The sequence below is a fragment of the Nomascus leucogenys genome, chromosome 2, assembly GCF_006542625.1.
Source record: "Nomascus leucogenys isolate Asia chromosome 2, Asia_NLE_v1, whole genome shotgun sequence".
In the NCBI taxonomy this organism is placed as follows: Eukaryota; Metazoa; Chordata; class Mammalia; order Primates; family Hylobatidae; genus Nomascus; species Nomascus leucogenys.
In genome coordinates, this window is record NC_044382.1 from 87,865,012 (window position 1) to 87,888,863 (window position 23,852).

Below are 23,852 nucleotides of genomic sequence, written 5' to 3' on the forward strand. Positions count from 1 at the left end.
TGCTTGAGCCCAGGAGTTCAAGACAACCCTGGGCAACATGACGAAGCCCCGTCTCTATAAAAAATACAAAAATTATCCAGGCTTGGTGGCACATGCCTATAGTCCCAGCTACTTGGGAGGCCGAGGTAAGAGGACTGCTTGAGCCCAGGAGGTTGAGGCTGCAGTGAGCCATGACTGCGCCACTACACTCAAACCTAGGAGACAGAGTGAGGCCCTGACTCAAAAGAAAAAAAAAAAAGATTTAAAATGATACACCTGTCTGGGGTACTTTACCATGAATCAAGCTTGTAGGACTGGAAGTTGATCTAGATGAGTCTGAGTGAGAGGTGAGTGAATGTGAAGGCCTAGGACATTACTGTACACCTACTGTAGACTTTATCAACACTGTACATTTAGGCTACCCTAAGTTTATTTTTAAATATATTTTTCTTTTTTCAATAATAAATTACCAGCTTACTGTAACTTCGTTATTTTATAAACTTTTAAATTTTTTTGACTTTTGTAATAACGCAGTTTAAATGCAAACGCATTCTACAGCTATATAGAAATATTTTATTTCTTTATATCCTTATTCTGGAACCTTTTTTCTATTAAAATATATATATATATTTTTAACTTTTCCAACTTTTTTTTTCCAAGACAGAGTCTTACTCTTTTGCCCAGCCTAGAGTACAGTGGCTCGATCTTGGCTCACTGCAACCTCCATCTATCGGGTTCAAGCGATTCTCCTGCCTCAGCCTCCCATGTAGCTGGGATTACAGGTGCACACCACCACACCCAGCTAATTTTTGTGTTTTTGGTAGAGATGAGGTTTCACCATATTGGCCAGGCTGGTCTTGAACTCTTGACCTCAAGTGATCCTCCAGCCTTGGCCTCCCAAAGTGCTGGGATTACAGGCATGAGCCACTGTGCTTGGCCTCAAACTTTTTTATTAAAAACTAAGACACAAACACACACATCAGCCTAGGCATACACAGGGTCAGGATCATCACTATCACTGTCTTCACACCTCTAAATCTTGTCCCACTGGAAGGTCTTCAGGGGCAATAACACATACACAGCTGTCATCTCTTTTTCTTTTCTTTTCCTTTTTTTGTTTTTTTTGAGACAGGGTTTCACTCTGTCACCCAGGCTGGAGTGCAATGGTGCCATCTCTGCAAATTCCACCTCCCAGGTTGAAACGATTCTCATGCCTTAGCCTTCCGAGTAGCTGGGATTATAGACATGTACCACCACGCCCAGCTAATTTTTGTATTTTTAGTAGAGACGGGGTTTCATCATGTTGGCCAGGCTGGTCTTGAACTCCTGGCCTCAAGTGATCTACCTGCCTTGGCCTCCCAGAGTGCTGGGATTACAGGCGTGAGCCACCACGCCCAGCCAGAGCTGTCATCTCTTATGATAACAATGCCTTCTTCAGGAATACCTCCTGAAGGACCTGTCTGAGCCGATTTTACTGTTAACTTTTTATTTTATAAGTAGAAGGAGTATACTCTAAAATAATGATTTAAAGTATAGTGTAGTAAATACATAAACCAGTAGCACAGTCATTTATTATCATCAAGCATTATGTACTGTATATAATTGTATGTGCTATACCTTTATGTGACCGGCAGCACAGTAGGTTTGTTTAACCAGCATCACTACAAACACGTGAGCAATGTGTTGCATATGACATTATGACAGCTATGACATCACTAGGTGATAGGAATTTTTCAGCTCCATTATAATCTTATGGGACCACCATTGTATATGTGGTCCATCATTGACTGAAACATCATTATAAGGCACATGACTATACATATATGTATATTATAATATGTATATTCTATGTGTGTACACATTTTAGAGTAAATTGTAGGTATCATACCCAGTTACTTCTAAATATTCTTGTGCTAGTTTAGTAAGAAAAAGGACATTCTCTTACATAACAACAGTACAGTTCTCAAAGTCAAGAAATTTAACATTGATATACTATTATCTAATCTATAGTCCATATTTAAATTTAATTAATTATTCCAATAATGTATTTATAGCTACTTTTTTCCAATCAGGGATCAAATCCAGGATTCTGTCTCTTTAATCTCCTTTAACTTGGATCAGTTCCTAATACTTCCTTTGTGTTTTATGACCTTGACATTTTCGAAGAGTACCAGCCAGTTATTTTATTTTATTTTTTTGAGATGGAGTCTTGCTCTGTTGCCCAGGCTGGAGTGCAGTGGCGTGATCTTGGCTCACTGCAAGCTCCGCCTCCTGGTTCACGCCATTCTCCTGCCTCAGCCTCCCGAGTAGCTGGGACTACAGGTGCCCACCACCACACCCGGCTAATTTTTTTTTTTTTTTTTTTGTATTTTTAGTAGAGACGGGGTTTCTCCGGGCTACCCAGGATGGTCTCGATCTCCTGACCTCGTGATCCGCCTGCCTCAGCCTCCCAAAGTGCTGGGATTACAGGCGTGAGCCATCACGCCCGGCCAGTACTAGCCAGTTATTTTATAGAACAGTTCTTACTGTGAGTTTGTCTGGTATTTCCTCATGATGAGACTTATGTTATGCATTTTTGGCAAAAACATCATGAAACTGATGTTGACTCCTTCCCAGTGTATATGATTAGGAAGCGTATGATGTTGGTTTGTCCTGATATTGGTGTTGTTTCTATCTGATGACTTGTTTAAGGTGGTGTCTGTCAGACTTATCTAGTAAAGCTACCATTTTTTCCTTTGTGTAAGTAATAATGTGAAGTGTTACTTTGAGACCATGTAAATATCCTGGTCCTTATCAAATTTTTACTGAGTGGCTTTAACATCTATTGATTATTTCCTAACCCCATCATTCTTATTATATTTAATAGTTGGCATTCTACTCTAAGGAAGTGCTTTTCTTTCACCCTTGTTTGTTGGTTGTTTATATTAATATGAATTTATGGATATTTATTGTTTTCAGTGGTTTCTAATCCATTACTAGTCATCATTTATTTTAATACCAAATTGTCCTAGATTTGGCCAGCAGGAGGTTCTTTCAGTTGACTCCTGTATGCTTCTGACACGGCTACATAATTCTTACAGCATGTCCTTATTTCCTGGTGCCACAACATGTTTCAGTAGTTTTGTTTCACCAGTTTTTAGATGACTGTTAATGTCTCTTTGTATGCTGTGTAAGAAAAAAATAATGTACATATGACCCAACTACTTTGGATGGAAATCCATTTTTAAATAGACTGGGCATATCTGGTACTTTAGTTGAAACCATTATAGTGGTGACAAAAATAATAATCTTAAAGGTTCTTTTTTGTGTGTTCAAAAGAAAGAATTATTTCTTTCAGGACAGTGGTCAGTTGAAACAACAACAACAAAAGACAACTTAAGATCAGGAAACCTAGATTTGAGTCCCCAGTCCAATTGAATAGCTATTTTAGAGAAATTTACACAAGGGTCTCAAAGTTTTCTCATTTGCAAAATGGAGCTGTGAAGGTTCTGTTTGGCAACATATGATAAAGCATTATCAAATATATAGCATTTCCTCTGCCCAGCATGCCATAACAGGTTTCAGACTAGGTATAGTGTTTTTGATTATGTGGATAACTATCTTAAAATCCTTCTGAATGTAGTCGAGGGTGGTTATAAGAGTATTTGAAATAAAAGTTAGGAGCCATGCAAAAAACCCAGGTCAGTTATCTTCTATATTAGAAATGAAAAGCACAATCTGACTGTGCTTGTTCAACTGCTTTCCAAAATAAAACATTTTTTGATAGTTTGAAATTGGGCATATAAAGAATATACAATTGAAATAACTCAAATTTTGGGTGTTTTTGTTTTTGTTTGTGAGATGGAATCCCTGTTGCCCAGGCTGGAGTGCAGTGGTGCAATCTCGGCTCTCACTGCAGTCTCCGCCTCCCAGGTTCAAGTGAGTCTCCCCCCTCAGCCTCCCAAGCAGCTGGGACTACAGGTGCACACCATGACACCCAGCTAATGTTTGCGTTTTTATTAGAGACAGAGTTTCACCATGTTGATCAGGCTGATCTCAAACTCCTGGCCTCAAGTAATCTGCCCACCTCAGCTTCCCAAAGTGCTGAGATTACAGGCATTAGCCACCACACCCAGCCAAAATATGAATTTTTTGGATAGTCTTAAAATTTGTATCTTATTTATCTAATCAGTTTTAAACAGATCAACTTGTTTGTTAAATTTCCATTTTATTTTGCAGTGGATTAAAAACATGATTATTATAAATATTTTTGCAATGCTTTACAATTTACAAAGCACTTTCACACGCATTCTCTTATTTAATATTCACAGCAATCCTGTGAGTTATATAGAGCAAAATTAGTATCCTCATTTTATAGATGAGGAAACTGAACCCCAGAAGCGTAAGGTCACATTGTGTGTAACAGATGGTGCAGGAACTGTGAGTTGGTGGCCACTGCATTCCCAGTACTGGAGACAAACCTAGCACATCACAACACCCAGTAAATATTTGTTGAGTGGATAGATGGAACTCAAAAGCAGGTCTTCTGATTCCAGAATTTCAGGTCATAGGACATAAATTAAAATTCGAATCAACTCATAATAACATCAAGTGATGCTGGTAAACAAGCCTTTCCTGGCAGCCAGGAATACTCTACAAACATAAGAAGTCAAAAGATGTTCAGCATTGCTCATATTTAAATACAGACCAATCAAAACAAGGACATACCATTTTTACCTATCAGATTTAGCAAAGATAACAAAATGGGCTATTCTGGGAACCAGGGAAGATGTGGGAAACAGACACACACCGGTGTGCCACATGCAAATTCTGGCCACCCATTTGGAGAATGTGTTGCTGTCTTTCAATCTTTCAGATGCACATAACGCTTTCCCTAACATGTTTACCTTTAAAAACTGGTGCTACCGACTCCCATATGTACTCAAAGATAGATGCGTAAGAATTTTCACATGCACGTTATTTGCAGTAATAAAGAACCAAAAACCACTTAAATGTTAACGAACAGACTAACGATAGTGTAGGATATTGACAGGATGGAAAACTATGCAGCCATTAAAAGGAACAAGGCAAGTCAGTGTGTGCTGATATGGAACAATCTCCAAGCTATATTGATAATTGTAAAAAGCAAGATGTCAAAAAGCCAAAGGAAAACCTATACTGACCTGTGTTTGCCTAAGCATAGACTGTCTCTGGTTAGATTCAGAAGACACTATTAACAATTGTTGACTGGCCAAGGGGATTGGGGCAGGAGAGACTTTACGCGGGGAACCTTTGGATACTGTTTCACTTTATAATTAATAGATAATTCGAGAAGATATATTAATTAATAGATATTCGAGAAGATCAAGGCCTATTTCTTGGAGGCTAGAGCGCTCCTAACCCCAGAGCCTGCCTCAGCCTCTGGCTCCCACCCCCGCAGCCGCCCCGTCGCCTCTGAGCAGGCCGGGGCCCCACTTACCCTTCCCGGCCGCAGACAGAGCGCGGGCGCCCGGGGGAGCCCTGCCGCGGGCAGCTCCGCAGCAGGAGGCCGCGCAGCCACTGCGCGCCCGGACGGAGCATGACTAGGCCGAGGCCGAGGGCGCAGGCGCCTGCTCCGAGGCCAGCGGGCAGCCTGAGGCCGCGGGGCCGGCGGGGCGGCGGTCGGATCCTCCCCCGGGCTGGGGGCGGGCTCCTGGACGGCCGCGCGCCCTGGAACCCGGCGCCCACAGAGCCGCGGCACCATGGCACCTGCCGGACGCCCGGGGGCCAAGAAGGTGAGTTTCCTCCCCTCGATCCTCGCGGAGCTCCTGGCCGCTGGGCTGCGAGCGACTCCGTTCACACCCCGCGTCCATCCCTAGCCAAGCCCTTGGGCCTCGGCAAAACACCTGGACGGGATGGCCCTGAGCCTCGATTTTCCCCTGTCACGGGTTGGTTAGCGTTTAGGGAGCCCTTACTCGGTGCCCGGCGCTGCACAGAGTGCTGTGCTCAAGTTGTCTCCTCATCTTCACAATTATCCCCATTTCACAGGTGAGGAAACTGAGGCTCAGCGAGTCAGGCGACTAGCTCAGGGTCACGGGTCCAGCCCCGCGGGGAGCGAGGATCAGAAGTCTAGCTTTCGGACTCAGGTCGCGCACACGTTTTCTTCCCTCAACCGACCCGCGTCCGCAGCTCTTTGGGCTAATCCGCCCCAGAACTCTTCGGACTGTCCCTCGCGTTTTGGAAAAGTCAGCAGCCTGGCCAAGCAGCCTGGCCTTGCGAGTCGCCGGCTGGCCTGAAACCAGTCCTGGGCAAGGACGCCCCCAGAGCTGCGGTGCGGGGTGGAGGGTAGGTGGGATTCGCTAGCACCCCTCCACCTCCTGTCACCCGGTGGTCCCCAGCTCCTGGCCTCTTTTCCGGTCTGGTCACCAGATGTTGGTTTTATGCCCAGCCATTTCTACGTCGGATATGTGTGGGGGTGGGAGGAAGGAGTGACTAAGCAAAATTAGGAAGGGCATGAGCTTGGATGAAGGACATCCCCAGGAACCTTCGAAGAGACCCCCACCGGCTCCAGCCCTGTCATTCAGAATGGGAGGAGGGGAGGAGGTGCAGTATTTGCGTGGAAATGTGCACCACCGAGCTATTTATACTAAGAAGTTAGGAACGACCAAGATACTCTGCAATACGGGATTCTAAATAAATTAAGGTTCATCTACTTAAGTTATTAGTTAAATAACTTAGTATGAGAACCAGCTAAGTGCCTTGGCAATGTTAAGTTGCGAAAGGAAATGTATCACAAACTGATCCCAACCGTATACAAATATTTATATACACACTGTAAGGAAGGACACAATAATGGTAATAGTTACACAAGATGTGGAATGTTGGTTTAAAAAGCATGTTTTAGGATATTTTTTCAGGTTATAAAAGTAAAATGTGAGCATTGAAAGAAATACAGTTAATAAAAAAATAAAGAACATTGTGCTTTTTTCTCTCAACTTTCTCTAATGCTATGTTCATCTTTACAGTTCATTTTTTTAAACGTTTTTTAAATGCCCTGTTTTTGTTCAATTTCTTTGGGGCCTCTACTGTTACAACACCAAGATTATCACACACTAATCCATGTGAATGTGTACCTGGGAGTGAAGGTGTTAATGGGAAGGAGCTAATCTCACCTCTCTCCTCAGCTAGCAGGTACATTTTAAGAATTCATTTAATTGCCACAGACAAGACCTCCAATTAGGTCTTTAATCCAAAAGAGCAGTTCTGCTGGCAGATCTAGGAAGAAGGGAAGATATTTTAGACAGACTGGATTTTTCTGGTCACCTCCTACTACACAGTGAAGTTGATCCCCACTGAGTGTGAATAGAGATGTCCTGAAGCCAGATCTTAAACCCAGAGGTCTTAGGTAGTGATATCTGCAAAAAGGGGGCATAAATGCACCCTAGAGCTCGCTGTCAGATGCAAGGCAGTTTCACTGCCAAACTGATGGGGAGGAGGGAATGAAAATATAAATGTACTGCAAAATTAATTTACAGGGTTCCTTACTTTACATGTTCCTGTCTTTATAATTATACAGCTGACTTTAGATCATACTAGTATAATGGTGAGGAACAACAGTCACTGGGGCCTATCGAAGGGTGGAGGGTGGAAGGAGGGAGAGGATCAGGAAAAATAACTAATGGATACTAGGCTTAATACCTGGGTGAGGAAATAACCAGTATAGCAAACCTCCAATGATGCACGTTTACCTATGTAACAAACCTGCACATCCTGCACATGTACCCTTGAACTTAAAAGTTAAAAAAGAAAATCTAAAGAAGGGATCATACTGGTATAGTAATTAATTGAGGTAGTTAGAATAGCAGTGAAGGAAGGGCTAAAAGATGCTCTGATTTCAAATCTTGATAACTTAGTTATTTTGCTAATGGCTATGTAGAAAAATGGCAAATTGGCCGGGCACAGTGGCTCACATCTGTAATCCCAGCACTTTGGGAGGCCGAGGCAGGCAGATCATCTAAGGTCAGGAGTTCGAGACCAGACTGCACAACATGGTGAAACCCTGTCTCTACTAAAAAATACAAAATTAGCTGGGCATGGTGGCATGCGCCTATAATCCCAGCTACTTGCAAGGCCGAGGCAGGACAATTGCTTGAACCCTGGAGGTGGAGGTTGCAGTGAACTGAGATCGCGCTACTGCACTCCAGCCTGGGCGACAAGAGTGAAACTCTGTCTCAAAAAAAAAAAAGAAAGAAAGAAAAGAAAAGAAAAGAAAAAAATGGCAAATTTAAAATGGTGGACAAACATCCAGATAACAAATGAAAATGTCCTCCCTTTACTTGGTTTCATGAAGATACAATCAAAAGATATACTACAATTTTCTTAAAACCTACCTAATTGTCTGCTAAAGAGTAACATTTTTTCTTCTTCAGGACAAAAATTCTAGCATATGCAACACATCTGACATTTTCAAAACAGTCCTGTTTGTTTGCTAATTCTTGGCATAGTTTCTTAAGTGTCTACTCATTTTAGTTGTTATTCGAGGTGGTAGGGATATAGACCAATAAGATATGTCACCTGCCCCCAAGGCTCTCACAGTCAAACTGAGGTGACAGGTAAGTAACCAGATGCTGCTGTACAGGGGGTTGCATGAATGAAGGATCTGTGAAGGTTAGCAGGACACAAAAGGGGTGTAATCACAGGTGAGACTGGGTGAGTGAGCCTGTGCTCTGGTAGCAATAGAAGACAGTTCAGAGTAGGGCTGGAGTGAACTGGAGACCATTTCAATAATCAAATGCAGTGAGGATGGTGGGGCATTTGAGAAATGTGTAATACACTTGCAATAGCCCTGTGATAGGTTGGATGTGGGAGGTGAGAGGCTAACCCACAACATCTGAATTCTGTGCCAATGTTTTCCCTCGACAATTGTTTGATTAAATTTGATTCTTTTTTTGTTTGTTTTTTTTTGAGACAGAGTCTCGCTCTGTTGCCCAGGCTGGAGTGCAGTGGCGCAATCTCAACTCACTGTAACTTCCAACTCCCAGGTTCAAGCTATTCTCCTGCCTCAGCCTCGCAAGTAGCTGGGATTACAGGCACCTGCCACCATGCCCAGTTAATTTTTGTATTTTTAATAGAGATGGGGTTTCACCATGTTTGCTGAGCTAGTCTCAAACTCCTGAACTCAAGTGATCCACCTGCCTCGGCCTCCCCAAGTTCTGGGATTACAGGCATGAGCCACCATGCCTGGCCTAAATTTGATTATTAACATGGTGAACCTAATGAAGTGTATGGGATTTTCAGGAAAAGAGTTTGTACACAGTAACTGTACCTCTGACTTTCTCTTCTGTATTCCTGTGTAGCATTTATTTGTCACATTCTGCTGTGATTATTTGTTGATCTACTGGCCTTCCCCAAAGTAGCCAGACTTTGAGCTTGTGGAGGGCAGAGACCTTGTCTTATTCTGATGTTTATCCTACTTGCCCACAACTATACCTGACATGTGGAAGGTCTCAATAAACATCCACAATTTAAGGCCTTTTTTATGTTTCAAAAGTACAAATTGAAAAGAGTGAATTGCATTTGATGCAGGGAGAAGAAAGAAAGAGATGAGAATCATAGTAAATATTAACATTTCTTCTGTATTCAGCTAAAATTCAGCTTTAGATATAAAATATGGAAAAATAACCGGAGTTGAGAGCTCTCTCTGCCAAAACAGTGTTTATGTTTAACATAGTTCACAAAGCTGGGCTCCATTTGCCTGCCCTCCAAGTGCACAGTAAAAAGAAGATGCTGTAGGTATAGTGACCTGGTATTTACCTCTAGTTAAACCCCTTCTGATGGACCTTCTTGCACTGCAGAGGAAAGAAAATTAACCACATTGCCAGACTCCTTTGCAGCTAGGATCTCGATAAGAACTAGCATCCCCAATCAGATGCACCAGCATGAGTCTGGGAAGGTGGAAGCATAGCAAATGTGGACATAGTGCAGCATTCCAGGGTCATGTGAGGGGCAGCTGAGGTCGCTGGAGCAGCCTCCTTCTCCCTATATGACAGCTGTGTCCTGAAGCCAGCAGTTCAATAGTGGCTTCTCTTAGTTGTGGCAGAGGGTGCAGCCCCAGCCAGCCAATTCAGTCATTTTTTCTAGGGGTCATTCCTGGAAGCCCAGTGTAAATTTTTTATGTACCCATTTCTCAATATTAAACCCCTTTCTGCTTAGCTGGAGTGGTTTGTACTTCTGCAGCTAAACTGAACATGGGGATAAAGCCAGAATAAGCCCCCTCTCTAGTTATGCCATTCGTTGGAGATTGAGAGATCATTCAAGCCATATTTAACCTCCCATGTTTGGTTCCATACTGTTAACAGGACTGTCCTGGGAGGCTCTGTGGGAAGATCCTCACATGTCTGCTTTAATTTCTGGTTACTTTTATTAGATCCAGGATTGACCCAGGTAAGGACAAAGACTCCTGTAACCAAGATCAAATTAGCTTCCCTCTTATTCTTTATTGCCTTTATGGCCTTCCAGCCTCCTGGGAAAAGATTGAAGAAAATAATGTATCAAGCAATATGGCCAAAATGTGTTTGGGATCTCTTTGTTCCTTGGTATCCAAGGGAGCTTGCTGCTGACACCTTGGGTGGGTCACTTTGTGTGGGGAGTAAGCAAAGGAGAAATAGCAGATGCCAGACACTAGAACAGAAGCAGTTTCTCTCCAAAATCTGTTCCCCCTCCTTCCGTAGGATTAGCATTGGAGCTGGACACATGGGCATTCACTGATGATACTTCCTGGCTTCCCTTACAGCAAGGTAGAGCCATGTGGCTAAACTCTCATGCAGGAAATGTAAATGTCAATGAGATGGGTCACTTCTAGGTCTAAGCTAAAAACTTTAGGATGAGGTTTGGCCACACTTTGTTTCCTCATCGTTTGAGACAGAGTATGAACGTGACTCTGATCCAGTTTCTCCCATGCTGAGGAGGACAGTACCCTAGGGCTGGGTTGGCAAACGCTTTCTGTAAAGGGTCAGATAGTAGTTATTTTTAGCCTTGGGGGGCCATACAGTCTTGGTGGTAACTACTCGACTCTGCTACTGTAGTGGAAAAGTGGCCATCAGACAGTATGTAAATCAATGGGCAGGGTTTTACCTAAGACTGTTTTTACAAAAACAGGTGATGTGCCAGATTTGGTCTGTGGGCTGTCACGTGCTGACCCCTGCCATAGGGAATGGCAAAGCAATAACATGAAAGGACTGTGCACTTTGGTGCACACTCTGTAAAAAAGGGGCCCCCACAAACAGTGGCTTTAAATAAAAGTAGTTTCTTTTTCCTCTGTAAGAGGAAAGCCACGGCTTGTGGGGGCCTCTTTTTTACACAGCTTAGTTTTACCCTACACCCAACACGTAGGCCAGTAAGCTGCCTCTGTACCCTGCTTGATGTCTGCCTTGGATTCAGGAACTGAGGGGGTTTATGTTGATTTCATAGAACAGATAAGACTAGTTAGCAGAGGCATCTGAGGCTTTTCTCCCTGATCCATTCATTGCTTTGTGTCCAGCTATGGGCAGGCCTGAAATGAACTGGCCTATTATCAATAAAAGCTTGCATCTTCCACTAATGCAGCCTACAAAAGAGGGATCAGGATTGCTGTGGGGAGTTGGGAGGAGTGGGTGGTTTGCCGTGCTCAGGGAGGGCGTCTCTGAAAAAGTGACACTTGACCAAAGACCTGAAAGCAGTGAGGGGATGACCCTGCAGGCATCTGGGGAGATGTGGTTTAGACCAAGTGAAATGGGAAAAGTTCCCTTATGCCCCTTGCAGGGTGTGTGATGGGGGTGTGGCTCACTTCTTCAGCACCCCACAGCTTAAACCCCTAGGGGGAGCATGCAGGTACCGCATGGCAGCATCTAGGGGTGAATGTTTACAGCTCCCAAAGCCCCAGTGGGCATGTGTTACAGTGTGCTCTTTCAACTTAACCGTCCACTGACAGCTTGTGTTAATCAGCTCAATTAGACCCTCTCCCTTATCGAAAGGACGGAGGGCTTTCTGTTCCTGGGGTTCTTGCCAGTGTACTGGAAAAGTTGGATCACACACGGGCTTGGAGAATGAGTGCAAGGTTTTATTGAATGGTGGAAGTAGCTCTCAGCAGATGGATGGGGAGCCAGAAGGGGGATGGAGTGGGAAAGCGGTCTTCCCCTGGTGTCGGGCCGCTCAGCAGCTGGACTCTCCCCTGGCCACCCCTGGCCAAATTCCACGTTGTCTGTGTCATTCTGCCGCCGATGGCCTGCCGGAGTCTGTGTGTTCTTCTGCCGGTGTGTTCCCCTCAACGTCCTGCCGCTTGTGTTTGTGTTTGCGAGGGTCTTGAGGTTTTTACAGGCACAGGACGGAGGTGTGGTGGGCCAGGGCGGTCTTGGAAAATGCAACATTTGGGCGCAAAAACAGGAGTGCCTATCCTCACCAGGGTCTGTGTGCACAGGCCTGAGACCTTCCTGTATCAAAAGGAAACTGCACCCCATGGCTAACTGCTCTGAAGGGAACCTTTTAAATAAGTGATGAGTGGGCTAAATAGAAAGCTGGTAAAATAGAAGGAAAGGAAAGTAGGAATTTCAAAGCTGGTCTGATTTCTTACTTACTTAGCTCTGTGATCTTGGGCAAGTCAACCATTCTGAGCCTCAGTTTCCTCATCTACACCTGAGAATAAAAACTGTCTGTCCTGCCTCACTGGCAGAGTTGCTGGCAGTGCCAAATGATAAGACGCTTGTGAACACACTGCATGACTACAAAGCGTTGTGTCCACTACAGTTGTGTTCAGTGGCTGACATGAAGAAAAGTTATTTTTCTCACCTAACAAGAGGTCCAGGGGTAGCAGCCCATGGCTGCTGCAGCCACCCAAGGATGTCTTAAGAAATCTGCCTCATATGGCTGTCAGATGACTGCTGTATTCCCAGGCATTATGTTGGCATTCCAGCCAGAAAGGAGGAAAATAGACAAGAGGGAAGGGAGTGGGCGTCTATGGCAGGAAAGCAAAACTTTTCCAGAAATCCTCCACCAGCTTCCATATGCGTCTCACTGGCCAGCACTGTGTCACAGGGCTGCTCCCAGAGGCAAGGGAGCCTGGGAATTTTTTGAAAGTTGGAGGCATTGTCCCCCCACACAAAAAAAGGAGAGAGAATGCACACTAGTTAGACAACTAGCCGTGTTGCCACAAACGTGTTGAAAAGCCAAAATAACTATCATAGAATCAGCACTATAATTTGACTCAGATTAAATGTTATTTAAGAATAAATAGTCTCAGCCCTTTCATTGTACAAAATAGGTACCTGGATCGGCCAAGAAATATGGTATGCTCGATCTTTCTGAAATATCATTAGAGCACATGATTTTAACAAAACTACACCTCTAAGAACATAATACCACTTCACCTAAAATTAGAAAATGCTTTTAGAAAAAAAAAATAGAGCGGAGCTTAGGTGCTTTTTTTCTCTTCTTCAGGGGATTTTGGAACGCCTGGAGAGTGGGGAGGTTGTGATTGGAGATGGCAGCTTTCTCATTACTCTGGAGAAGAGAGGCTATGTGAAGGCTGGGCTCTGGACTCCAGAGGCAGTGATAGAACACCCAGATGCAGGTTGGTGTCCACATCCCCAAGAGTGTCTACCTGAGTGGTATTTTTATTTAAATCTGATTGAGAGAAGATCAAGAAAAAAATAACAACTGTTTCAAAGGGGTGTTTTGCTTGCTAAAATTGCCAAGATGTGGAGATAATGGCAGTATCCGGCCGAAGTATATGGAAGAAAATAACCTCTCTCTTCCTTTCTCTCTCTTTCATATACACACCTACACACATCACACACCCACACATCCACACGCCCACACACACTCCCACACACACACACCCACGCACTCATATCCCTAACCCCACATCCACACACACCCCACATACACACATACACACCCACACACACCACAAACACACATACATACCCAAACAACACACTCACACACACACACTCTCACACACACACACATCTGCATCTTAATGTATAGGCAGTGCTAAAATAGACATCTTAATATTTGTTCCATGAATATTTACCTTGTAGATATACAGAGGTTCCTTAAAACAGCAAAACTGTTCCTGCTTCTGATTCACCCTGCTGACAATGTGCATGGTTAAGTGTAACAGTGTTTATAGTGAGGGTGATTAACGGTAGCCACAGTGTAACAGAGCACAGACAGCCAGGTTCCAGGGTTGGGAGGGCAAGGAAATCAACACAGTTTTATATCATCCTTCTGGCTGGAAAAAAAAAGAAAAAGAGCTAGAGGTAAAGAACTATGATGAGATTAGATAGTTACCTGAAATTAGAACTTTAATTCTCTTCTAACTCTTTTTTGTGTGTTTCTTCTCCTAAATTAAAGTGAGAAAATAAAGCCAAAGAATGAAATGGGTGTAAGAGAACACTAGCTGAGACTGGAACTTTTGATTCACTCTGATTTTATGTATATTCGCACAGCGTATCAGAGAAACCTAGGGTCCTGTCTTGGTTCTTCCACTGACCAGCTGTGTGACCTTGGACAAGGCACTTGACCTCTCCAAGGATCCATATCTTCATCTGTTTCACGGGGGCACAACATGGGCTAGGTGTGAAGACTCACAAGTTAACCCGTGTGAAGTGCCCGTATCGTCAGTACGATGGCCATTATGATTGGTGCATCGGACACCCAGAGTTCTGTGGTAGAGCAGGACCAAGTTTTGTCCCTTTGGTGCTTAACGGGATGTTTTCATCTGGCCCAAGAAGAACTTGTTCTTAATGTTAAAAGACCTTTTTGCTAAACTGGGAAGAAAGTGCTGGAATAACAAGAGTAAGGATAAGGGAGGAGGGGCGAAAGTGGTGAAGGAGAGAAAGGAATGACTTTTGGATAGCCAGGAAAAGCTTCCAGACTGCTTTCTGATGTTCCCAAACTGCTTGCTGCTGACTCTGATATGGGTGCCACCCACATGCCTTCTGCTTTCTATGAGAAGCTCCTCACTTTACTTTGAGGGCTGCTAATGCTGACTATAGTAGACCAGCTATGTCCTTCACAACACAGGTATAGAATAAACCTCTCTAGACCAAGAGACCAAGGGATAATTGGCCAGTCAGGCCTTAATCTCTGTATGTGACTGCACCAAGTCATTAAGGCCCATCACCAGAACAATACAAGGCTGCTCTAAACAGTACATCCTGCCTATGAATTCTACTGACCTTAATCTATAACTCTTTATCACTACTAGGTTTGAACTGAGGTATGATTGAAAGAGATGGGAGTCAGTGAGCTACTGCTGCTTTTGAAAATGATAGTTTCTGTAATATTTCTTTATTCATTTATTTCAATGTTTAAAACCCAACTACTTTGTAGTTCGTCAACTTCACATGGAATTCTTGAGAGCAGGATCAAATGTCATGCAGACTTTTACCTTTTCTGCCAGTGAGGACAATATGGAAAGCAAGGTAAATGGCAATGGCTGGGTGCGGGAGAGGGAGTCATCTATTAAAAAATAACCTCTTCATGGGAAACTATGGAATTGATGATGTGTTACTATACTTTATTACAAAGTCTATAGAAATATCTATGTATTAATTTTCACATAAAGATATATACTAAATAGGCCGGGCACAGTGGCTTACACCTGTAATCCCAGCACTCTGAGAGGCCGAGGTGGACAGACCACTTGAGCCCAGGGGTTCCAGATCAGCCTGGACAACATGATGAAACCCTGTCTCTACTGAAAATGCAAAAATTAGCTGGGTGTGGTGGCAGGCGCCAGTAATCCCAGCTATGCAGGAGGTTGAGGCATGAGAATGGCTTGAACCTGGGAGATAGCATTGAGCCAAGATCACACCACTGCACTCCAGCCTGGGTGACAGAGCGAGACCCCATCTCAGAAAAAAAAAAGAAGTTAATATATACTAAATGAATTAGCTTTCTCTCCCCATTTAGGTAGAGGAGGGGTCAGGACTAGGGGCAAAATAAACCACTGGAAGGGCATGGCTGTCTTCTTGTGCTATTTTTTAGAGAGAAAGCACTTCATAGATGCTCCTTTCACCTACTCATTTCACGCTTTTCTCTTCTGGAGACAGGGATGCCCTAAAAAACACAACACTGGCGTAGAAATGAGAAAAAATGGGTTTGATATCTAGCATTGCCATCTATTGGCTGTGTGGCTTTGTGTAAGACACCTACCTGCATTGAGCATTGGTTTTCTCTCTGTCAAATGGAGACAACAGTAGTGCTTAAGTTCATAGACCTGTTGAGAAGAGTAAGTAAGACCAAGGATGTGAAAGTATTGTGAAATATTCTGCAAATGTAAAATGTTAATACGTGTAAATGTTAATGCCCATTAATTCATTCAACCAACCAACATGTACTGAATATCTGTTATAGTCCATTCTCTATGTTAGACTCAGAGATGATACAAAGGCATAGACCCTATCTGGAGGTGCAAGGTCAAGTATGGGAGGCAAACAAATAGTTATTAAAATCCAATGTGGTAAGTACAATAATGGAAATACAAGGTCATGGTAACAGAGGAGATTGTACCCAACTCTACTGGTCTTCTCTGCTTGCATTGAAAAAAGTGGCTTATACTCATCTTACTTGTTGATTGTCCCTTTAGTTATCTTTTATATTTTACCTTCAAACTGCTAGGCTCACCAGCTGAACTCTTGCTCTCTAACCTCAGTGGGAAGATGTAAACGCTGCTGCCTGTGACCTCGCCAGGGAAGTGGCTGGCAAAGGTGATGCTTTGGTAGCAGGGGGGATCTGCCAGACATCAATATACAAATACCACAAGGATGAAGCTAGAATTAAAAAACTTTTTCGACAACAGCTAGAAGTTTTTGCCTGGAAAAATGTGGACTTCTTGATTGCAGAGGTGAGGCTAGTATTAGAGGAAAAGGATTGAACCTATTTTGCAAGCATAACTGCAGAGTCTTCACATTTCATGAGGGTATTGGACGACATTCTGCCCTCATTTCTTCCATGTGGATGGTCAAAGGTTTATTTAAATGTATGGTAGTCAAGGCCAACATTTCCTCATTGGTATGCTAGGTTCTCTTGGAGCCAAAGGACAGAACCAAGAGAGGCCTGACCGTAGCCTTTTATCTTCTAAGGTCTGGGTGGCTGCAGAAGTTGACTCGGGGGACTCTACAACCTAGAAGGAAGCACAGGGCACAGTGCCTCCAGGAACACCCTCTCCAGAGGGTGAAGACAGGCAGGAGGGCACTGCATGTGTGGGCTGGGGACTGAGAGAGCAAGGCCTAGAAGGTGGTGGCTGTCCAGGCTCATCCAGGCCCCACCAATAATGCTCAGCACCCAGTAGTTTCCATAGCCTTCTCCATCCGTGTCTTGCTCTTCTTGCCTCTCTACTTTTGCTCAAGCTATGACATGTGAGTTACATTTTGAAGGAAGAATCAGTAAGAATTGGTCATTGATTGGATGTGAAGGCCCAGAACATTCTCTTTCCTCTGCTTCCAAAAAGAAAGTCCTCATTCCCCATTTCCCAACATAACTGCTACTGCCTGGGGTCATGCCTTCAACCCACAACTTTACTCCAAACAGGAGAATATCCCCTGGCCGGGCGAGGTAGCTCATACCTGTAATCCCAGCACTTTGGGAGGCCAAGGCAGGTGGATGGCATGAGGTCAGGAATTCGAGACTAGCCTGGTCAACAAGGTGAAAGCCCATCTCTACTAAAAATACAAAAATTAGCTGGGCATGGTGGTGGGAGCCTGTAGTCCCAACTACTCGGGAGGCTGAGGCAGGAGAATGGCTTGAACCTGGGAGGCGGAGGTCGCAGCGAGCCAAGATAGGGTGCCACTGCACTCCAGCCTGGGCGACAGAGAGAGACTCTGTCGAGAGAGAGAGAGAGAGAGAATAGCTGTCACCATTATTCCCCCTAGTGACCCCACTGAACTCTACTGAAAACCTTGCCTCATCCACCTGCCCACACTTGGCCAACCCCCTTGGGAACAGTCATCTGCAGGGACAAGCACAAACTCCACCCTCTGTGCTTTCCAGATGGATGATGACACCACTCTGTTTGTTTAAGAACCCGTCTTTTGATTCTCTCGTAATTCCTCACACTGCTTCTGCAGAATTTGTTTCTAACTCAAGAGGGAAGAAACAGGAAGATTTCTGGCTTTTCTTTAGTTGCCTTAAGGTCAGCTTTTCAGCTGTGGCACTGAAGGGGCTTCCTGGGAAGCACCCCAGAAAATGACATGGGTTTACCAGACAAGATGTCATGTCCACCACTGGCAAAGACAGGGAGTAGCTATTTCTCCTGTGCTGTGCCTCAATCTTCTCATCCGGGGAGATGGTACTTCCCTTCCTACTTTATGGAGCACTTATGAATATCTAACTAGAAGTGAATATAAAAGCTCTTTGAAGTGTAACACATGATAAGCTACTCATTGTTTCAGAGATTACCCCAGTTTTTTAAGAGATGAATCTAAAATTTATTAGCAAAATGTTTCCTCCTTCAAAATTATGATTTAAAATACTCAATTACTTTGCAAACCTCTGAGTGTGTTTTCTTCTTTTTCACTAATAGGCATCATCTCACTGAATCAATGATCCCTGAATGAACTATATGTTATTGTTATAGGAATGAAAATATTTACTTGGAAAGGTATTCTTTAGTCAGTCTGATAGACATACATTCCTTAGCGAGTTTTATTGTATATATGTTTGTATTCTATTTGGTAATTTTTATAACTGTTTTGCTGTATCTACCTTTACCATTCAAAATCTGCTTTATGTTTGGACCAGTAGAAAAAGTGACATTTCTCTTAGTATTTTGAGCATGTTGAAGAAGCTGTGTGGGCTGTGGAAGTCTTAAAGGAATCAGATAGACCTGTGGCAGTTACCATGTGCATAGGCCCAGAGGGAGACATGCATGATATAACCCCCGGAGAATGTGCTGTGAGGCTGGTGAAGGCAGGTAATTTGGACCCATACAGTGACACACAGCTCAGTTGTTGCTTACGAAATTTAACAAAGTGTGCTTGATATTGTGAGAGCAGTTTGGAAATAGAAGAATTAACTCCAATCAGTTTTCTTATCTGTAATTTGTGGGAGGTAGAGGGGGATGGCTAACCTCTAAGGTAACTTCCAACTATTAAAAAAAAAAGAATAAACAAATAAATACGTAATAAAATGTAAGTATTATTTCTTTGCACAGGGGCTTCCATCGTTGGCGTGAACTGCCGCTTTGGGCCCGAGACCAGCTTGAAGACGATGGAGCTCATGAAGGAGGGTCTTGAGCAGGCAGGGCTGAAAGCACACCTCATGCTGCAGCCCCTGGGGTTCCACACGCCTGACTGTGGCAAAGAGGGGTTTGTGGATCTCCCAGAATATCCCTTTGGTAAGCTCAGGTGCATAGTAGAGGTCCTTGTATTTCTCATTGTGACAAAATCCAAATGGCTATAATAAATTGTGGCCCAGTTTTACAATAAGAGACTGCATATGGCAAAACATTCAGAGTTAACCAAAACTGAGCTATCAGAATAATGCATCATCTAAAGTTTACAGTTTTTTTAATTAGAAAAACTGCTCATTAGAGCATCCATCATTTGAAAATGAGAACAGTAACAGAAATGCTGTTAACTATGGTGATACAGGACTGGAGTCCAGAGTTGCCACCAGATGGGATATTCAAAAATACGCCAGAGAGGCCTACAACCTGGGGGTCAGGTACATTGGCGGGTGCTGTGGATTTGAGCCCTACCACATCAGGGCAATTGCAGAGGAGCTGGCCCCAGAAAGGGGCTTTTTGCCACCAGCTTCAGAAAAACATGGCAGCTGGGGAAGTGGTTTGGACATGCACACCAAACCCTGGATTAGAGCAAGGTAAGTATTTTTAAATTAACATTCTTATTATTTTCCTTTAATCTCATTTTATTTATTGTCATAAATGTCATGCATGCACATGACAAAAAGTATAGAAATGTATAAAGTGAAAAGTAAAAATTATCCCCTTCCTAATACCAGCTCCATTCCCAAAATTGTCTTTAGTCCATTCGGGCTGTTAGAACAATACCATAAACTGGGTGGCTTATACACAACAGAAATTTCTTTCTCAGCTCTGGAGGCTGCAAAGTCCAAGATCAAGGTGTCAGCAGATTCAATGTCTGGTGAAGGCCTTAGAGATGATAAAGGCCATCTATAAGGAAGCAGGCATTCCTTATAGATGATACCTTCTTGCTGTGTCCTCACATTGTAGATGGGGCACCACAGCTCCCTGGGGCCTCTTGTCTTTTTTGTTTGTTTTTGAGATGGAGTCTGGCTCTGTTGCCCAGGCTGCAGTGCAATGGCACTATCTCGGTTCACTGCAACCTGTGCCCCCCAGGTTCAAGTAATTCTCCTGCCTCAGCCTCCCGAGTAGCTGGGATTATAGGCACCCATCACCACATCCAGCTAATTTTTGTATTTTTAGTAGAGATGGGATTTCACCATGATACCCAGGCTGGTCTTGAACTCTTGACCTCATAATCCCCCTGCCTCAGCCTCCCAAAGTTAGAGTGGGGCCTCTTTTCTAAGGGCACTAGTCCCATTCATCAGGGCTCCACCCTCATGACCCAATCACCTCCCAGTGGCTCCACCTCCTAATATCATCACATTGGTGACTAGGTTTCAACATATGCATTGTGGGGACACAGACGGTCAGACCATGGCACAGAGGAAACCTGTTTGTCATTTGTGTTTTGAAATCTTGTACCTCTATTTCTTTTGTCATCAGTTTTAAGTGGTTATTATTGATAACCCTTTATGAAAGCTGAGGGATTTAAATCACATCGTCTCCCCCTTTTCCCCGTTCTCCTTTTTCCAGTTTTGATTCGTTACACTTTTATTTCTTCTGTTGGATATCTTTTTAAGTTAAAATTATATATTTAACCACCTGTTTCTTAGTTTGTCAATATAAGGCAGGAATCTCTTGACTCCACTCTCTGTAAAATAAGAATAGATTCCCCTTTGCTTCTTTCCACCTTCCCTCTCTCATCTACCCCTTGGTGTCTTTAAGTTTTACCATACTTTACTATCATCAAGGTTTATAACCATTTTGTTCTATTCTATAGTTATAATTGTCTTTCAAGCTTTCTCTGTAGGTTGATCCTGAAAATATAAAATCAGTGAATAACATTTAAAATATTATTATAATTGTTATATTAAACAAGCAGAACTCATGAAACATAATTAGAACTCACTTTTATTTTTGTCTCCCTTTATCCCTTTAAACCTACTCAATGAATTCCTTCGTTTGTTCCTATTTGAAAATACTGACAAGCTCTAGAACTTCTCTGGGTGCTCTTAGGCAATGGAAAGTTCCATAATCACTTTATTTCACAGATAGTCTCAGTTCAGTAATTAAAAGTGTTTAGGACTGGGCACAGTGGCTCACACCTGTAATCCCAGCACTTTGGGAGGCTGAGGCAGGTGGATCACCTGAGGTCAACAGTTCAAGACCAGCCTGGCCAACATGGCAAAACCTCATCTCTACTAAAAATATAAAAGTTAGCCTGGCGTGGTAGTGGGAGCCTATAATCCCAACTACTCGGGAGGCTGAGGCAGGAGAATTGCTTGAATCTAGTGGGGTGGATGTTGTAGTGAGCCAAGATTGTGCCACTTAACTCCAGCCTGGGTGATAGAATGAAACTCCATTTCAAAATGAACAAACAAAAAAAGCCCAAAAATAAAAAATAAAAAAAAGTGTTCAGGTTCATGTCAAATCAAAACTCAGAGCATGTTTGAAACTTGAAGCTTCTTCCTTTGTCCAGCGACAGCCTTCCACAGACAGTAAACCAGGAGAGGCCAGCGTGCTGCTTCTCTTTCTCTGTCTTATGCTCCCAACCTTCCCTTCCCACCTTGCTACCATGGTTTCTGGCCTCCTCAGATTCAAAGTAAGAGGAGAGAGGACGGACGAAGGAGTAAGACCGTTGTTGCTTGCCTGGCACCCTGATAGGAAGCCGGCATCCTCTGAGCCTGGCAGATCTTTGTGAGCATGCTCATGGGTCTTCAGAGGCTTCCACTGGAAACTTTTGTCTGTACTTCTCATGCCACAGGCATTTTTCTGACTGTGATTTCTGCCTCAGACAGTGGCTTTTTCAACCAGGTCACTCCAGATATACTCTGATTTGGGGGTCCCATTGTCCTTCCTGGTAATTCTCTTGGGCCAGATTTTAGATAGCTCAGGCTGGCTCTCTCGCTCTCATTAGGCTCAAAACGGCTTCCACCCTTCCTTTCTACAGACGAGCCCTGAGAGTGTGGTCTGACCCCAATTTAACAGCACCCTTTTTGCCCACAAGCAAAGAGCTGGCCCATTGTTCTCTTGCGGTCCAGATTTTCCAGGGGAGAGTCAGTGAGTCATCTGGCTGGTTCGTGGCCACCTCCTTTTAACTTCTGCGCAGTGTCTGTCTTGCAACTCCCCTTGATACCTAAAATCCGTCATGCCTTGGTGTTTCCATCAAACTTCCAATCTAATACTCTGTTGCAGGAATAATAGAAAATTGTTGCATTTAGAAAAAAGTTCACTGCAGAACAAAGTAGTATGCATGGGACCATGGATAGAGAGAAATAATCATATTTACAAAACTTGAGCTACTTGTTGGATAATGTTCCAAGCATCAAAGTCAAATGAATTTTCTTCTCTTACATTCCTGTGGATATGTTGTCCAAATCCATGCCATATTTCAATTTGCTTCATACTTGGTCTGACTTTCTTTGTATAGCCTTTGGTTTTCTAGGGATTTCTGATTAACTTCCTTTTTCATTGTGGAAAGAAAAATAACAGGGCTTCACTTTCCCTGAGGTCTTATAATTTCTAAATTATATTGTTTGTTACAGTAAATCACTTTATTATTGAAGACATTTTTCTTGGGGCCCCAAGAAAATTACTGTTCTGTTATGGATCATATTTTACACACACACACTCATACTCTGTCTCTCTCCTCCATCTCTCCATATAGATAGACTATCTTTTGTGTATGTATGTGTGTGTATATATATACATATGTATGTATATCTGTTGATATAATTCCATCCCCCTTCCATCTTCTAGAACTAGTCACAATCTCTGCTGTCTTCTCTCTGTTCAGTACTCTCATGTACTTCACCCATTTTGTGCTTATTTATTCATTTCAGTGGGATTTGAAAGTCTTCATTTTTGAACTGGGAAAACTTGCCTAATGCAAATTTACTTAGGTTATAAAAGTAGGCAAGAATCACTTAGCCAAAACTTTCTTCTAGGAGATATGGATATTTACCAGAGAAGATGCTTTGTATATGTGTCATACTTTTTAAAAAGTACTAAATATAAATATAATTAAAAGGTGAGGAAAACATACTTTGGTGATGATTAAAATAGTTTAAATAAGTGAGTAGTTTATTTAATTATCATCTTCTAGGAATCCTTAAAATTCATTAGCTATTAGAATTAAAACATTATTCTATAGACCAAAGCAAGAAGACACCGTTTGTACCCTGACTCCCAAACCTACTGATATTCACGGAAATTTATGATTACACAATAAACACTAGATTTCTGACATCTCATCATCCAAAAATATTGATTTATTCATTGTTTTGTAAGTAAAGTGGAAAAAATGATAAAAATATATTTATCAGAAAGGGCTGTGACCAGGGACCTTTGTACTCTTCTTCCTTTGTCTAATAACAAGAAACAAATATTGGTAAAGTAATTTGTATTGTTTTCTTAGTTACGTTTTGGAGAATTATACTTTGACTCATTACATTAAAAACTGCTCTCATATTCGTCTCATTACATTAAAATATTGATAGAGTTAGAAGGTCTCTGTTAGAAATTTCAGAATAAATATAATTCATAAAAGTATATGAAATTTAAGGCTGGGCATGGTGGCTCATGCCTGTAATCCCAGTACTTTGGG

General features: G+C 42.9%; 2 protein-coding genes across 3 annotated transcripts in view; one reads left to right on the forward strand and one right to left on the reverse strand.

Moving 5' to 3' along the window:
* DMGDH (dimethylglycine dehydrogenase) overlaps positions 1-5,625 on the reverse strand; it is a 69,070-nt gene extending 63,445 nt beyond the window's left edge. The window contains exon 1 of the mRNA XM_003261512.4: positions 5,438-5,625. Coding sequence (XP_003261560.2) covers positions 5,438-5,538 — 101 coding nt within the window. The 5' untranslated portion in view covers positions 5,539-5,625. The remainder of the gene's footprint in view (positions 1-5,437) is intronic.
* Positions 5,618-23,852, forward strand: part of BHMT2 (betaine--homocysteine S-methyltransferase 2) — a 36,973-nt gene continuing 18,738 nt past the window's right edge. For both annotated transcript variants that reach the window (XM_030800512.1, XM_003261513.3), the window contains exons 1-7: positions 5,618-5,732; positions 13,408-13,540; positions 15,310-15,401; positions 16,634-16,825; positions 18,745-18,892; positions 19,133-19,315; positions 19,572-19,800. In XM_030800512.1, coding sequence (XP_030656372.1) covers positions 5,700-5,732; positions 13,408-13,540; positions 15,310-15,401; positions 16,634-16,825; positions 18,745-18,892; positions 19,133-19,315; positions 19,572-19,800 — 1,010 coding nt within the window. In that variant the 5' untranslated portion in view covers positions 5,618-5,699. The remainder of the gene's footprint in view (positions 5,733-13,407; positions 13,541-15,309; positions 15,402-16,633; positions 16,826-18,744; positions 18,893-19,132; positions 19,316-19,571; positions 19,801-23,852) is intronic.